Source organism: Athene noctua, chromosome 23 (assembly GCF_965140245.1).
Source record: "Athene noctua chromosome 23, bAthNoc1.hap1.1, whole genome shotgun sequence".
NCBI classification, from domain to species: Eukaryota; Metazoa; Chordata; class Aves; order Strigiformes; family Strigidae; genus Athene; species Athene noctua.
In genome coordinates, this window is record NC_134059.1 from 7,184,896 (window position 1) to 7,201,597 (window position 16,702).

At 41.0% G+C, this 16,702-nt stretch overlaps 2 protein-coding genes across 3 annotated transcripts in view; both read left to right on the forward strand.

Annotated features, from left to right (window-relative positions):
* CR1 (complement C3b/C4b receptor 1 (Knops blood group)) overlaps positions 1–2,286 on the forward strand; it is a 71,680-nt gene extending 69,394 nt beyond the window's left edge. The window contains 4 exon segments of the mRNA XM_074925829.1: positions 296–475; positions 726–755; positions 918–993; positions 1,263–2,286. Of these exon segments, the coding sequence (XP_074781930.1) occupies positions 296–475; positions 726–755; positions 918–993; positions 1,263–1,344 (368 nt within the window). The 3' untranslated portion in view covers positions 1,345–2,286.
* A 558-nt stretch (positions 2,287–2,844) lies between these two features.
* On the forward strand, positions 2,845–15,870 carry LOC141969567 (membrane cofactor protein-like). 2 transcript variants are annotated; one of them, XM_074925492.1, is made up of 12 exons: positions 2,845–3,031; positions 4,141–4,332; positions 4,536–4,632; positions 5,320–5,405; positions 5,804–6,010; positions 6,808–6,990; positions 7,953–8,141; positions 8,759–8,950; positions 9,281–9,307; positions 10,004–10,070; positions 11,893–11,998; positions 13,919–15,870. In XM_074925492.1, exons 1-11 carry the CDS (start codon positions 2,926–2,928, stop codon positions 11,981–11,983), a joined length of 1,437 nt encoding a protein of 478 aa, XP_074781593.1. In that variant the 5' UTR covers positions 2,845–2,925; the 3' UTR covers positions 11,984–11,998; positions 13,919–15,870. The 2 variants fall into 2 exon arrangements, with proteins under 2 accessions (XP_074781593.1, XP_074781594.1); XM_074925493.1 differs by lacking the exon at positions 11,893–11,998 and having other exon boundaries at positions 2,846–3,031.
* The last annotated feature ends 832 nt before the right edge of the window (positions 15,871–16,702 follow it).

The following is a 16,702-nucleotide window of genomic DNA, read 5'->3' on the forward strand; positions in this document are numbered from 1 at the left end:
CAGTATCAGAAAAATCCTTCTCTGGCAGGCTTCTCTCAAGGTATCCCCACTCCCCATGGTTTTCCATCTGCCCTATCAGTGTGGAGCAGCTGATCTGTACAAATGTTCACGTGGGAGTGACACACCTATCCCCTTCTGCAGCCACAAAGAAAGGAATTACCATGTGGAATAAGAATGAATTCCTGGTTACATTCAGAGCGAATTCAAAAACAATGTCCTAATCCACAGTTCTATTTCTTGCATTTTATGTTCCCTCTCATTAAATGTCCTTTTTTGTTGTTATTTCTAATTTCAGAGATCAGATGTATATTCCCAGAAGTTCAAGGTGTTAAGAAAGGCATAAAAGGAAATACTTATCGCTCCGGGACTAACATCACTCTTGAATGTGATGATGGTTACACGTTGGAAGGCATCAGTCAGATTCAGTGCCAGGAGGACTTCAGCTGGGACCCTCCTGTACCAGTCTGTAAACTGAGTGAGTGAAACATGAATGAAACAAAGATCAAACCAAAAACCACAAATTTTTTGAATATGCAGATATATTTCTGTATTAAAAAAAAAAAAAATATATATATATAAATATATATAATGGTGTGGGTTTTAAGCAATCCTGTATTGTAGGCTTTAGCAGTAAAAACTTGATTGATAAAGTGATTAGCTACAGCTGAGGAACACCATATTTTGTTAAAATAGATTACTGACTTTTCTTTTTCTCTTCCCTTCAGCATCGCACAAGTCCGGTTCTGTAGGCCTAGGTAAGCAGCTTAGAAACATTTTTCTGGCCAGATCTTTAGCTTCATGCAGTGGCTGTGGAGGCACTGCTTCCCTCTGCTTACTTTGAAGATGCCTCTTAATGTCTTTTGTGCTGATCTGCTTTAAAACATACAGTGAGAATAATACACACCCTTCTCTCTCAGGAGTCGCAGCTGCAGGAGTCCTGCTTCTCCTGGGGGCAGGCATTGTCTGGAAAATTATTTCTAAGCAGAAGCAAGGGTAAGGCAGTCTTCCTGATGTTCATCCACATCCCTTGTTGCCAAGTCACAAGTTTCATACACTTTATACACTTGAAATACTTGCCTGAGTTTGCCTTGGTCTGGTAATTTCAAATCTTCAGCTCACGCTGGCAAAGGGTACAAGGTGTAGCAACCTGGAATCAGTGATGTGGTTGTGTTGTTTCAGATCAATACTCTCTTCCCTAGAGGAAACCAACCTGAGTGTTCTACCAACCAATACAGTTCACCATTTTCTTGTTTTTCACTTAGCTTTTATCATACATATGAAAACTACAATTACCAACCCCCTCTGAACCAGATCACAGAACAGAAATGTTCGTGTCTTCCATAGAAGGTATGGATTTATATTCCTCAATAGAGAGTATCAGTTATAGCTGCAAACTGGAGTTGTTCCAACATAGTCATTCAAGCAGAAAACCCTTTCCCTACAGTTTTCTGGTAAGATGCTTTCTTTTTCTGAATAAAAGAGCCTGTTTTAAACACACTGGTTTTTTTCAACATACTATTTTCCTTTCTGACGCCACCCTCGCTGTGCGTGTTTCCTTTTCCATAATCTGAACAGACGACACTCATGGGTCAGACTTTCAGGCTCTGCCATACTTCTGACATAAACTTGGGGGGTTTTTTTGGAAGGATTATGGGAGAACTTGCTCTCTAAAAAAACTACCCTAACAGCACTAATATAAGAAAAGGACGCTGAACTGGGCCTTTGGGGTTTTTTCCACTTGCTTTTACCCTTACCGCAATGCCATTTTTACTTACAGGGGATTCTTTCTATGCCCAAGCATTGTTTTTTTTTTACTAAAGGCTGGTTTTAGATAATTCGCTTTTTGAAACAATACGTTTCTCAGAAATTCTCTCCTCCCTCCCTGACATCTCCGGACATGTGTGAAAACAGGAAAAATCTAATTTTAACACCAGGACGTCACCTTTTTTCCTAGGCTGAGCATTCACGCTGCTGCTACCCAGGCATTCGACCCGTTCTCTGTGCAGAGAGCAGCTGCAGTTTGCATGGAACCGTTGCTCACGTCGAGACTGGAGATTCTGTGGCAAAAAACGGCACTTTACTATAGAATCAGCATTAACGCTCCGTCTGCTGGCATTAATTACTGTGAGGATGTCCCAGTGGTCAAAGGGCACGTAGTACAGATGCTGTTTCAGAGGGACTTCTGTAGACTGCTGCTGTCTGATAAGGAACGTTGCCTTTCTCTTGTGCAAACCCTGCGATAAGATCCGCGGAAGCGTTTCTGCCCAGGCGTGCACGTCACTCTTTGTTAAACCAAAGGTTGTCTTAATGGCACCCGTTACTGGCACACGCTGCTCTATTTTCTCCTTAGAACACTTATTTGCAGAGTTCCCCTACAAATGCTTCACCTAATAAAAGCTGAACGTGGAACAAGAATTACTTTCGGTTTTCTCTCTCCTTTTATGTTCATCTCGCCGTTATTATTTTTTCCTGCTCGGCAGCACCCGCGGTTTGTCTTTCAAAGGAGAAGCAGCCCCCCAGAGGCTGTTCATCCCCGGCTGGCACGCAGGCGCCTTTATTTTTTTATTTTTAATTTTTAATCAGCCTTTGTTGGCGTTCAGAGCTCAGGAGCCGCGTAAGGAAACGCGCTTTGAAGCTTTTCCGCTTCGCCGGTGGCGAGGGCGGCTCTCCGGGGCCCGTGCCCAGGAAAGGGCCCGGTCTCCTCCGGCCGGGGCCTCTCCCCGCGCCCCGTTTCCTCAGGGCGAGGCCAGGCCCGCGGCCGGGAGGGGGCACGGGCGGGCGCGGCCCCGCCGCCATGTAACGGGCCCGAGGGGCGGGAGGGCCCCGCCATGGCGGCGGAGGGGGCGGCGCAGCGCGCATGCGCCCCAGCCCCGGGCTGCGTCTCCGCCGTTGCGGAGCGAGGGGCGCGGAGCAGCCGCCGCCGGGATGGGGCCGCCGCGCCGCCCGCCCCTTCGCGGCCCGGGCCTTCTGCTGCCGCCGGTGTTGGTGTTGGTGTTGGTGCTGCCGTGGCTCGGCGGAGCGCGGGCTCAGGGTGAGGAACGGCCGCCGCTGCCCCCCGGCCCGCCATGGCGGGGGGAGCGGCCGCGGGAGGCGATGCGCGAGCTGAGGGGCTGAGGGCCGGTCGAGCCGCCGCGGCCTCCGGGGAGCCGCCGGGAGGAGGGCGAGAGCTCGCCCTCCCTTCCCCTGGCCCCTGGGGGGCGGCTGGGCTCGGGGGGGGGGGGCGGTGGGCACCGCGGAGGAGGAGGAGGAGGAGGAAGTGGCTTTAGGCGGCGGCGGAAGCAGCGAGCTCGGCGGCTTCGGTGGGCTTTGGGGCGAAAAGGGGAGAGAAAGGTGGGGGGGCGGAAATAGGTGAGCTGGCTTTGGGGCTCACGGGTGCCGGTTCTGACCCCGAGCTTGAGGTTTCCATTTCTGGTTTGGGAAGTGTCGAAACAATAATGCGGGAGATGGGAAGGGTATTGTCAGCGAGGCGATGGCTGGTGTAAGTCGGGTGTAAGTGTTGCAAAGACTGGGCGGATCTTACACTTGTATCTGGGTGATAAGGTCTCGAATGTGTTTTTCTGAGTCCTCTAGCATAGAGGAGTTCTAGATCTCCAGCATTAACCACACCTCAAACCGTCCCCAGTCTGTAGGTCTCTTAGATTTGGAGCTGGTTTTAACCCCCCCCTTTGTGATCTGCCTGGCCTTTTGTCTCAGGAAGGGAAATAACCGTGCGAGTGTGGTCGGTCGGTTTGTTTGCCCTGAAGTGAGCTAAAGAGGCATTTTGCTGTAGCTGAGTATACAGTGAGTGAAGTCACGGATTGAGCTGCAAGAATAAAGCAAACAGGCAAAGAGCGTGGACTGGAAGGAAATGCGTTGTCCGGGTAGAATGCTGAAGAAGAACTTGAGAAAACAAATGAATAAGTAACCTGTACTAGTGGAGAGTTGGACACTGGATGCCATTAAAATATAAATTAAAAAATTGAAACCTAATTAAATATACAGCTAGTTCTGGCTATTAACAATGTTAGCTTTTTGTTTTACCAGTGACTCCCTAAAACCTACTGAGTTAGCCTGGCTTCCATGCCTAAACTCTGCCTCAGCTCGTCCCTCTTCTTACTGATGAGATTGTTGATTGTTTTTTCCTTCCTCTTGCTCCGACAGACACGTGTATGCCTCCAGAGAGGCTGCAATATGCAGAGCTCGAGGAGAGATTCAACACGATGAAGAGTTTTCCTGTTGGAACCACGGTGTCGTACGTCTGCCGGCCGGGGTATATGGGAATCCCCGGAAAATCACCCTCTCGGACATGTGGTGAAGACTTACAGTGGTCACCCGTAGAGCAGTTCTGTACAGGTAATGCGTGCATGAGCTCTTGTGCTTTCTCCCTTTGTATTTTAACAGTTTTAGTTGTTTTTCAAGTGAGAATTAGTCTTCTGCAGTATTTTAAATGAAGCTGGAAAAATGCTAATGACTGTAAGAGGAGTATATGCCAAAGACTTAATCTTGTACATTACTACAAAGATGTAGATTTGGTTTTTTCTTTCCCTCTCCCCTAGAGAGAAAATGTAAGCATCCAGGAGAATTAAAACATGGTTTTATTAATGTGACAGATCTGACATTTGGTTCAAAAGCTACTCTTTCTTGTGCAGCAGGGTAAGTATTTTGGTGAAGTTATGAATCCTTTTTACTTTTTTTTCTGTTTAGACCAGATTTGAACCAAACCCAAATTTTCTTACACAAGTTCCATTCCAGTTCTGATCTGAAATGTCACCTGAATTCTACATGGAGCAAATTAAATTACAGCTAGATTTGATTCCCTGGTCTTACTTGTTGTTTGCATCAACTTAAGCTTTGTAGTGAGCCTGTACACAGTGAAAACTAGGGTGTTACCTCTGATGACTTTTTCTGATGCTCCTGTGGCAGAGGGAATAAATATTAGTCATCAGCCTAAATTATTGTATTGAATAATAGCCCACCTATCTGAGTATAGCAAATCAAGTAAGAGCACTAACCTCTTGCAAGGCTTTTTTGTCCCTTTTAACAACTTATTTCATTAGGATTAGTAACTTTAAGGCATTGGTGTTAGAGGATACACATCGTAAGATGGCGAGACTACCATCAGTTCCTTTAGTGGTCTCATTTGCTTCTCTTGTGTTTTGAAAGTTGAGACTGTTAGCAAAATAATAAAAATTAAAGATACCATTCTCATTACAACAAAAACTTGTTATGTTGTGTCCCTGTAATCACAGAACAGAATTGTATAAAAAGATTTTATCAATTTTTTTGAGAATTGAGAGATTTCTTAAGTTTCACCTCTTTAAAAATTTTTTACCTGCCTAGATTCAGATTAATTGGAATTGATGAGATTTCCTGTGTAATTAAGGATAAAGGTGTTGGCTGGAATAGAGAACTTCCTTTATGTGAAAGTAAGTAAATTACTACCATGTTTAAGTTTATATTCAGATGGTGGTAGTTCATTTAAAAACAGCTGTGCAATAAACTTTCCAGCATAAGAAATGATGGTAAAATAGGACTGGTTTATTTTTTTTTTAACTGCTGGGGATGTGCCTGAGGAATGACTACTGAAAAATATCAGTTACTGTGGTAATTAGCTCATATTATTTAAAATCAACCTCTTCTTGAAATTGAGACTCCCTGTAATAAATAACCATTGGAAACTCCCAGTTATAACTGTAGATTGTCTTAGAAATAGCTATATAGCATATTTTTAAATTAAATTACTTGAAAATCAAGACTTGCTTTTTCTGAGATGAACAAAGTAACAGCAAAATTCTGCTGACTAATTTGTGTGATTTATTTCTAGTAATTCCTTGTGAACCACCTCCAAACATCGCCAATGGGCGCTACACTGAAGCTGATAACTATGTTTATCAAACATCAGTGACCTACACGTGCAACAATGTACCAAAGGGCATGGATCCCTTCTCGCTGATCGGCCCAGCTACTCTTGTCTGCACTTACAATGCACAGTTAAATGGAATTTGGAGTGAACCACCTCCAGAATGTAGAGGTTGTTGGGATTTTTAATACGCTTCTTTATTATAGCCTGTGTGACTCCAAAGCTTCAATATCTGTCCCTTTTTGGGGAGGGTGTAGCGGGGTGGGGATGAACTTCCCTGTAGAAAAGGAGAAACATCCTCTGGTACTAAGTTTGATATTCCAGTGGAGATCAGATCAACTGCATTATGAATATTGATTGATTATGTCACAGAGCATAACTGAAATTTGAGTTAAAACTTTAAAAATATATCTGTGAGCATGCTGTTGGTAGAAGTGACAAGGACAAAGTGAAGGAACTGAGAGACTGTAAAGCCTGGGTAGCTGGAAAAAAAAAAAAAAAAAGCAAGAATGTGGAAGCTAGATTATGAATAGTAAAAAGGTAGGGAAGAACTCTTTTTTTCTAATCACAGCTACTGTGCAAGTGCAGGAACAAATGCAAAGCCCAGCAAGCACACAAAGACTTGCTTTGTAGGTGTAGGAAGAAATACCAGATGCTTGCATGTTGTCATTTGAACCCTAATCAAAATAATTTTGTTTCCTGAAATTCTGCCACTGTACAGGAACGTGTCTTTTGGAAGTGGATTGTGATTATATCAATTATTACAATTTCTTACTCTGCTGTACAGTTACAACTCAGTAGCTTAAAACAAGTATCTTCTGCACCTTCAAGAGAATAATCTTTTTACAAAGCCCCTCAAAATGTTTTGAGGAATTAGATAAGGAGACTTACGAGCAATAAAAGGATGCTGTGTCTGTTGCAAAGATGCTGTTAATGAATGTTTCAGAGCTGTTCTTTTGCTGTTGCAGTGGTCAAATGTGATAACCCGGAAGTTAAAAATGGAAGAAAATCATCTGGATTTGGACCTCTCTACAGATACAGGGATTCAGTCGTATTTGAGTGTGATCCAGGCTATTTCATGATTGGACCAAACACCATTACCTGTGGAGAAAATAACACCTGGTCTTCTCCAACACCAACTTGTGAAAAAAGTAAGCCCTTAAATAAGAGTCCAGCTTTTTTTGTGTGTTGAGAATGTTGTAAGTATGTCTTAACTAAGATTTAAAGTCATAACACTGTAGTCAGAAATCGGGAGCTGAGGAATCTCAGCTATGGGCAACCATTTTAGGTGTTTGAGTGACTCTTAAACTCCAGAGTTTTCAGATTAGTGTTGATTTAGATGTGCGTGTACAAGTTGTGACGTGGCCATATTCTAGTAGCATCGTAGTATTTGTTCTAGTGATTTTGTGTAAATACAGGACAAGAGATGTGTTTCTGAATTCTGATAGAACAAGGAGTGTGCACAATGAGGAAACTACTCTAGAAGGACACTATAGGTGTCATGATGTGACATGATCATGATCAAAATCATGATGTGTCTGTGTTCTCTTAGGGCAGCTCTTCCTTTTCCAGGCATCTTGTGTGGTGTGTAGTATGTTATTAGATTTTGATTAGGCAAATTACTAAGTCGGGACTAATTTGCAGGGCTGGGAACATTGCAGAGGTCTTTCTGTAACCTTTCTGCTTCGTCTTTGTGCTAGAGGGAAAGGGAATGTTGTTAGAGAGTACAGTGAGAATTTTGTACGTGCATACTCCAGTGATGAGTTCCCAGGAACCACTTCTGCAAAGAGTATGTTTGGGTGTGCCGTAATGAATGAGTCTGATAAGGCACCTGGAAATAATTCTAGATCTTACAAAAATAATTAACCAAGAAAACTGAATTTCTTAGCTACCACATCATAAGATCATGCTACCTTAGCACCTGCAGTGATGTTTCTTTTAAGTCTTCTAAAGGAAACATTTATACTTGAAATTGTGGTAAAGTTAAACCGTTTAGGTACGCTGATCTATTTTTCTCATACAAAGGCAGTGTGTATTTGTGGAGTGAGTTAATGAATTATGAACTACTTTTAAATTCTTGTATTTATTACTAACTTTTAAATTCATATATTAGTTACTGAACATGTATGTGGTGCCCCGAAGATCACACATGGAGTAGTGATTCCAGGGAAATCTGCGTATGAAGAAGGAGAGTCTGTTCAGATAAAGTGCAACGTTCATTGTGCTTTTCCTGATGGCACCAAAGAGATGACAGCAACTTGTCAAGGACAGAATGCATGGAGTTCTTTACAAGACTGTGCATGTGAGTAAAACTCGTAATTGATAAAATCGAGGGCAAAGTGACAAGTTCCAGATGTCTGACATAGTCCTGTGCAGAGCCTGGACATCAGAGGGCTCTCAGCAGGGCACCAACAGGTTACCTTTGGTTTGGGAGTGTCACAGGGTGGAGTTTCAGCAACTGAGGACAGTTTTTGGCAGAGTTGGAGTCCTTGTTCAGTCTTAGTTTTGTTTATGGAAATTGGTTGAGTTCAAAAGCTGGTGTGAGATCTTGTTCTGAGAGTGGTTTTTTGAAGATTCTTTGATGATGGCAGACTTTATTCTCGCCTTGCTTTGCACCATGTGATCACTTGTTAGAGTGTAAACAGAGGTTGTCATTACTTTGATGCAGCCCTTTGTCCTACCAAAGCTGAGACCTGTATTTCTGTTCGTGTGCCTGAGGCACGTCTGTCAGCAGAAGTTATCTGCAGCCTCTAGGAAGCAGGAGGCATAGAAAATGTCTTAAGAATTGTCTGAGCTTTTGATATTTACACAAATGCAGGGACTTTTTGATGGCAATTTCTTAAATCTGTTTGATGTACCAGCTCTGTTCTTGGACTTTATTTCTTTTTTCTTTTTTTTTTTTCCCCCTTCTCTTTCCAGGTGAGACTGCAGGTTCTGGTTTCACTCCAGTCATAAATTATGGTAGAGTAATTGATGGACAAAAATCTTCATATTTTGTTGGGGATTTTATTACGATTGAGTGCTATGCAGGCTACACGTTACATGGTGAAGCTCGTATTCAGTATATTGGAGAAAACCTGTGGCATCCTGGAGTGCCAACTTGCCAGTTAAGTAAGTATGAACTGCAAGAATTTCTGCTATAGTGAAAATACACGTAACAGAAGCTTTACTTCTTGGGCACATCGTTTGGTATTCAGGAGAATTCATTTAATACAAGCTTCCTTCTTTATCTTGACATAAGAAAAACATTTTTTCGGTAAAATCCATTTTAAAATAGGAATATTTTAAGTTAAATACTGTGGTATAAACTGGCCTGCTGCAAAGATTGTGTTGATGGAAGTGTTTGATCTAGTTGAAATAACTTTGTGAATGTTGTTATTATAATGTTCAAATAAGAAGCTCATGTGTTCCTCTTGTGATACTGATTCACTCTGTTTTTAGGTGCGTATATTACAGCCATCATCTGTGGTAAGTATCTTACAAAACGTGAACGAGATACAGTGTGGATTGTACTTTCGATGTGGAATTGATACTCTCTCACCTGTGACTGCAGTAACATAACATAATTTTGGAGTTTTGGTTATTTTGAAAATGCTTGTTTAGTCCTGAGGCTGCATAATTCAAGAAAAGTTAAGATTACTTAGCAATTATAGGTTAATTTTATGTAAAATACATATTTTTTTCATGTCTGTGAAGCATCAGATTTCAAAGGCAGACTTAGTCGCTGTTATAAACTCGTCAGAGCTTGAGTTTACTGGAAGCATGGGATAAATAACTGTGCCAGTAAACAAAAATGCTTAATCCATCTTCTGGCTTTCCACCTGTTACCCACTTTTGTAAGCTCACCACTTTCTTACGAACTTGCTGTAGAAAGTAGTGTTAGGATGGTGGCATATCTGGTTTAGTGTTTGCTGGTGGGGTTTGGCCATCTTGGGGGTCACTGTTCTTGAGCTGAACTATCTTGAAGAGTCTTAAGTGAAGCATCAAATACATATTTGTGAAATAAGCCATGCAAATTTTAAGTCTGTGTGGGGGTGTGTGTGTGTATAGAACTGTGGATGAGGACAGTGCTATTTCTGCTAAAAATTTGTGAGGCTTTTTTGTGAGGTACTGGTGATCTTTATTGCTCTAAGGCTTTTTTTTTTTTTTTAATTCTTCCTAAAGTGATTGTGGCAATTGTGGTGCTCCTGGCAGCCTTCTGGGTCTATAAGAAATTCTTTTCACAAAATGGGTGAGTAAGCCTACTTTTTTTTATTATTATTGCAAATTTCTAAGTGACTGAGGAAAAGCAGTGCTAACGTGTATGTAAGTGTCTTGAGCTTTATCTGCCCTTTCTTTTTCAAATGCCTGTGAGCTTATCGCAGCAGCTGATGGAAAGCTAAACTGCCTAACAATATATTTGACTTTGTGTCTGCTGTTCAGATAAGCTGCTAATTAACACTTGCACTAATATCAAGGAAGGAAAAACCCCGTACTTAACTTGTATTTGGCATAGGCACGCCTGATGAGGAAAAGTACTGTTTGCATCTCCTTTAAAACATGTCAGTTTACCTCTTAAAAGCAGTGGTAGTATTGACTTGTGTGGGCTTGTGTTATTTTATTGCTTGAACACCCTCTGGCATCACTGAGTCTCACAGGCTAGAGGAGCCGGAGTGGTTTATGTGAACTGGAAACCTTGGGGGCTGAACTAAGGAGCTTCCTCTCTTCTACGTAAGATGTTCTGTTGGAACCCAGTGGAGGGTTAACTGGAGAACCACTGTGGTTTGTGTTTTGGATCAGAAGCACCTTGGATAAAATAACATGGTCTTAGTTACAAGGAAAATGTGAGGGGAAAAAAAAAAAAAAAATTGGCCTAAGCTGGTGCTCTTGTGCTGTTTGAAAAAGCAAAGAGTCAGCTTTGCTACTGGAACGTTTAATGTGTGGATCCACTTCAGGTTTTTTCTCCTGCAGCAGCAGTGGTTGGTGTCCCTATGTTAAAGACTTGCAAAATCATCTGTAAAATATTAGATGCATAAGTAGCAGTATTTTTCTGTTTTTAATGAGATGTATAGGGCCTCTTGAATTTTTATCTTCAAAACAGCTGATTGTTTTGTATGCTTTTTCCTGGAGGGGTGGCAGGGCATTAAATGCCTCCGGGCATTGCTTCTTGCAGCGATGTCTTATTTTTATCTTCTTGAAAAAAGCCTGTTTTGTTGGAGAGACAGTTTGTAACACACAAAATACTGAAAATTCGGAGCAAGTTAGGTGGTACACATCAAATGGAATGTTAAGCATCTCATCAAAACTGATTTACCCTTTAATAAAATCTGTTGGAATTTATCTGGGGTACGTGAAGCAGAGGAAGGGATGCTATAAATAAAGCAAACCGGAGGAAATATTCCTGTGGTTCTTATTTGTAGTGAAGTATGCACAGTACTAAACCCTAAAGCTAGCTTATATCCAGTGAGGTTTTAGCCTTAGTATCTTCCATCTAGGCAGTACAGGGTAGTTAGGAGGGCCAGTGGCCCTGTGAGCCCAGTGGCTGTGTGCCTGTGCACTGCTGAGTAACTCCCTGCTCTCATCTGTGACTTGGATAACCTGCAGTCTGGATGGTCCAAATAAGAGCACGTGGGAGTTAACAGTGTTAGGGCAGCACTTTCTGCCTTCATCCGTGGAGAGACTTCTCACGGTGTAGAAAGGAGGAGGGATCTCAAGCAACATCATCGGAAATGAAAACATGTTATATTCCTGAAAACTTTGCAACGTGAAAGGTCTCTTATCGTGCCCAATGCTTTCCTTAAGCTTCCTTGCTGTGAGCATCTGACTATTAAACCTCTTCCTTGTCTGAAAACCCTGATCTAATCTCCTTCTATAAGACCTAGATGTCCCTATTGAGTTTTCTGGATTCTTGATGTAGCTGAGCCTGCGTGTACTGTTGTGCTTCCAGTACCTCATACTTGCTGGGTTTTAGTCTTCAAATTACAGCAAAAATCTTTTCTTGCCCTCTCTTGTGTGTTTAATCTGCCAGTTTTATAGGACATTCAATTAGACCTTTTTCCCCTTCTGCTGTTCAGCTCGTATACAGTTGATGAGAGTTGCAAGGAAACATGTATTTTAAAAACTAATGTGCCAGCTGAGATGGAAGAAACTGCGCAAATGAATTAATTGAATCTTGAAAAGGTATACACTTTCCACTTAATTTAGATTTTTGCAATGGAGTGCCTTTTTTTTATTATGGTTTCTTTAGAATTTCGTAAGTGTGGAATCTACCTAGCAGTGAACCTCAGTTTCCCATAGGGAAGACTATAATATCCACTCATTCATTTTGAGAGAATAGGCTGTATTACATAAAGAATTATCATCCAGTGGCATAAATGAGAGCTTCCAGTGGTTGTATCGCGTATCTTACTTGTGGGTTGTCTTTAAAGAATGAGTAACATTTTTCCGTAAGATAGAAACTACGTACATACTCAGGAGAATGTTTGCACCTGTTGTAGTAATGTGAAACGGATCCCGGTGGTGTGTTACTTTCGTTAGCTAATAGTGTAATTCCCTGTAATTAGAAGACTGTTGGAGGTGAAAACCAACTTTGCCACATTACATGGACACTAGAATTATAAAGGCAGTGTGCATCCCTTCAGAGAATACCAGACTGTGTCTCTCAGAATTACTGATTCATCTGCATTTTCAACTTTCTAGAAGAAAAATAAAGGTGCAAACGGGGTCTTCTTTTTAAACCTTTTAATAAGAGGTCATTTCTTTTCAAATTCAGAGTTCTGTCGCCCTAAAAAGGGTCAAAATATAGTTGCTTGTTTGGAACTCATTTCCTCTGCTGTATTTTAAACTAGTGCTTGGTCCAGTGGTCGGATGTGTTTGATGAGAGTTACGATTGCTCCTGCACTTGTGTAGGGTCAAATCGGCTCTTTCAAACACCTGACCCTGCAAACCTTGTTAGAGCAGAACAGATTTAAGACAGGACAGCTTTGACTTGTTCCTTGTCACTGTTTTGTCATTACTACCTTAACAGAATTTGCACTACAAATGCTTTTTTAATAACTAGATAACTAGTATCTTCATTTGTGTTGCTTTTCTCCACCGCACAAATTCTGAGAAGGCAGTGGTTGAAACATTGCCTCTTATTCTAACTTGAGGTAAAGGTCTTTTCAAATGCATAGTTTGATTGTATTTTAAAGAACGAGTGACTTGTCAGTGGTTTTGCTAAGTTTGAGATGGCATATGTGAAAATTAAGCTTGGAGTTTCTTCCAGAATAATGTATGGATTAAGGAATATCATCTTTACCTCTGAAGTAAAATGGTTCAAGTTGAGATAGGATTCGTTTTCTGCATTAGTTGGGCTTATTTTTGGAAAGAGGAAAAAAAAAAAAAAGAATCGAGAGATAGAATAGAGTTCTTATGTGCAAAAGGTAAGATTGGAAATAGCAGTGATAAGAGAAATTAACGGTCTGGTGTGTGTGTACACACTAGTAATCCCTGATCTTTTCTTACGGTATCTGGAACTCCTTAGAGACCTAGAGCAATAGTGCAGAGGTTTGGTAGGCGTTTTATTCTGCAAAGCAAAACAGGAGTTATTCAAGAACTTGAAAACATAAATATATGAGGATTAAAATTCATAATGACATCCATATATGTAAGTACTGCAAATTTGCTGATAGTGGACTACAGATTCAAAATTCTCACAAACTAATACTCAGCTTCTGGTTATAAAATATGTACTAAACAACATACTGTATTTAAATTAAATTGTAAGGGATGCTCCTGATGTAGTCTCCCAGTTAGTTAGGAATCCTGTAACTATTCTGTCTGTCCTCAGTTTTTGATAATACTCAGGCATGGTCCATTCATCGTTTGAAATGATCCGTTTGGATCAAATGCTCTTCGAGTCATTCTTAACAGCCTAGTAGATGACATAAAGCAACAATCTCCTCAGTCTAGCAGTTGCTTAGTAAGAAGAGGACAAATCAATTAGTTTCATGACTTTACCTGTTGATTTAATGATGAAACTAAGGATGTGCTTTCAGAATAAATGTGAAAACTATTTAAATGTAAAATCTCTGATTTGACTTGTTTTTTTGTTTGTAGGAAACGTGACAGCACTCCATGTACTGCCGAATATAAGAGCTGTAAAGCATGAATGACCCTTTTGGGTGGTGGGAGGGGATTTGCAGTTGAATATACCCATCAGAAATGGAAAACGATTGCGCTTGCATTGAGTTTCTGTAGATTAATATCTTGTACTATGTCTTGCACTACTGATTAACTGCAGTAGGAGATCATCAATAGGGTAAAAAAAAAAAAAAATACATATATACATCTATCTGCTTTTCCTTATGGGCCAATCATACTGTCTTTTCTGTGTATGTGAAATAGCCTTAAAGGCACATACCTGTGGCATGCAAGAGTGTGTCGGCGGGAGTACTGGACCTATCGCTGTCATAGTACCAGCTGCTGCTGCCTGCTGCCTTCAGTGCTACTTCTTTTCTTACAGAAGACTATCCAATATTAGTTCTGCTTATTAAATTCCAGATGTGCTCTTTGTTTATTTTTGCAGTTGAGGTGGTACAAATGATTATGTTCTCTTGTATTCTGAAATGGTTTATTATTAATTTCCTTAAGAGATTGGTGCCATTTAAGGCTATGCTTTTCGAAACTATCACAATTTAGATCTTACTTTTACTACCTCTTTGTTTGCCAAAGTTGGTTTCTGTATATCTACTGAATTAAAATGTGCCTTTAAATCAGAGTTGTATAGCTTTTCCAGTGCCTTTAAGAAGGAAAAAAGCCATGTGTATTTCTGTTGCTTTGCTATAGTCCCAGAAAGACTACAGTGGGTTTGTTGGAATGGAAAACTGAAGGTTTCTGTAGCAAAGGTGGCCCATCTTTTGAATTTGTTGGCCTGTTGACAGAAGGTACTGAAGCAAAGGAACTGCTGAGAAATCAGTGGTAGCCATCTGTCAGGAGCACAGCATAAATTCCTTAGGACAGTTGATTTTTATGGAGCTTTGATGTCAGTTTTGGAGAGAATTTTGTTGCTTTTCAGGGTAGAAAGGGCCCCTTATGGATCTAACTTCTTTGCCTTTGTGACTTGAAATCATGTATTCCATCCACATACAGCATTTCCAATCTCTGTATACAGACTAGTGCTACACCTAGCTCAGTCATGCTAGATTTAGCATCAGATACCTGTTGAGAAACAGAAACCTTTCCCTGTCAGCCCCCCTTTTCATACTGAAGGAAGAGCAAAGCAGCTTAGTTGCGGGAGTGAAGGAATGGGTGCGCTGGCAGTGGCGGTAGATGCGGTCTCTTTAGGTAGCTGCTTGCTTCATGAAGTGTTTTAGTCAAGCCTGTGACTCCAGGAGCTCCCATCACAGCGTTTGCTACGAATTGAGACTCAGATGTGTGTTGATAGCTGTTACTTTAAATGCGTATTGGCTACTTCTAGTTCCTTATTAAAACCAAAAGCTTAATTAGGACAGACTTTGGCTTTGTGAATCTCTGAGTTTGCTATCAACATACAGGCAGCTCATAAGAACCAATTTGCCCAGAAAAGCCAAATTGCCTCACTTCAGATGGCTGAAGCAGCATTTAAACTATTCTTGCTCGTCTGGTGGATTGGCACCGCTCTCCACTGTTGTGAACAGACTGTTGGATAACATAGAACTGTTTAGGGCTTTACAGGGCTTTTTGGGACAATCCCAGCAGTTGTATTGTCAGAGTTCATAATAGTCTCTGGTTATTAAAAAGGGGGTTTTGGCTCCACAGAATGACTTGTTGTTCATTGCCTAGCTGATACCTAGTTTGATAATTGTTTGTAAATGCTGTGATGATATACTGGGAATTGAGTGTGTTGGTCGCTAGCTAGCCTGATTATGTATGGCATCTGCAATGTTTAAAAATATGCTGAAATGCACTTAATGCTAAAGTGAAATAACTGTAAAAAATGGCCTTATTTTTACACTTTTTTTTTTTTTTCCAGATGTAAAGACTAGTGATGACTTGTAATATTACAAATAAAAACGTTAAATTATTTAGCAGTAAGTGTTTGTCTTTCATTCGTCATGTGGTAAGCAGCTGTTTTCCCATTATTCTTAAGATGCTTTTTCACGTACCAGACTTGGGTTAGGTGGTAACTGTTGAGGTGGAAGTTTGCAGTTTGTGCACAGAATTACTTCATGGCAGTGTAGAGAATGTGTGTTAATTTGCTGAGCAGCCTTTTGGTTTTCTTTTGGAATTGCAGAGAATTTTCCAGAACTGACAAAACCTTACAGTGTTCACTCCTGAAATACTTGGTAAAAACTTGATGGGGGAAGAGGCAGATTATCATGTGGCTGTTCTGATGTAACACTGAAGTCAGGAGCAGAGCCCAGAGAGTGTTCTGGCGCTTGTGTCCAGTGTGTGAGAGCTGTAATCCTTAGGGGAATATAGTTTAGGCATTTTTAAGTAGCGTTTTAAGCACAATGGGATTATTTTTAATTGCATGATGCTCACACTCAAAATGTACTTAATTTTCTTTGCAAAGTCAGCTGCTTATAGAATGAAGCCTTTCAGAGAGTGGAATAGAAAAACATGCCATATTTTTTGTGAATTTGTGGTTGTGATACTCAAAATCAGTTGGCGTGGACTACGAACGATTGCATGTAGACTGCAAAGCTTTACAATCTATGGAGTTTTGGGATTGCAGTGAGCACTGATGAGGTAGCAGCTACTAGGCAATTTGACTTAAGCACTACAAATGAATTTGTCCTAATTGTCATGAGTTCTGCACCATTTTTCTGAAACTCGGTCCCGCATGAATTATTTCATCTTAGAATCTGGAACTGATAATTAAAGAGTCACGAACACATGAACTTTGTGCTAAGAAAAAGG

What these genes read in the sequence shown, in the direction of transcription:
- LOC141969567 (XM_074925492.1), top strand. Translation starts at nt 2,926, where the DNA reads ATGGGGCCGCCGCGCCGCCCGCCCCTTCGCGGCCCGGGCCTTCTGCTG. An exon ending in AGAACTTCCTTTATGTGAAA is followed by an intron (nt 5,406 to 5,803) that starts GTAAGTAAATTA and finishes ATTTATTTCTAG; the next exon opens with TAATTCCTTGTGAACCACCT. An exon ending in TATTACAGCCATCATCTGTG is followed by an intron (nt 9,308 to 10,003) that starts GTAAGTATCTTA and finishes TTCTTCCTAAAG; the next exon opens with TGATTGTGGCAATTGTGGTG.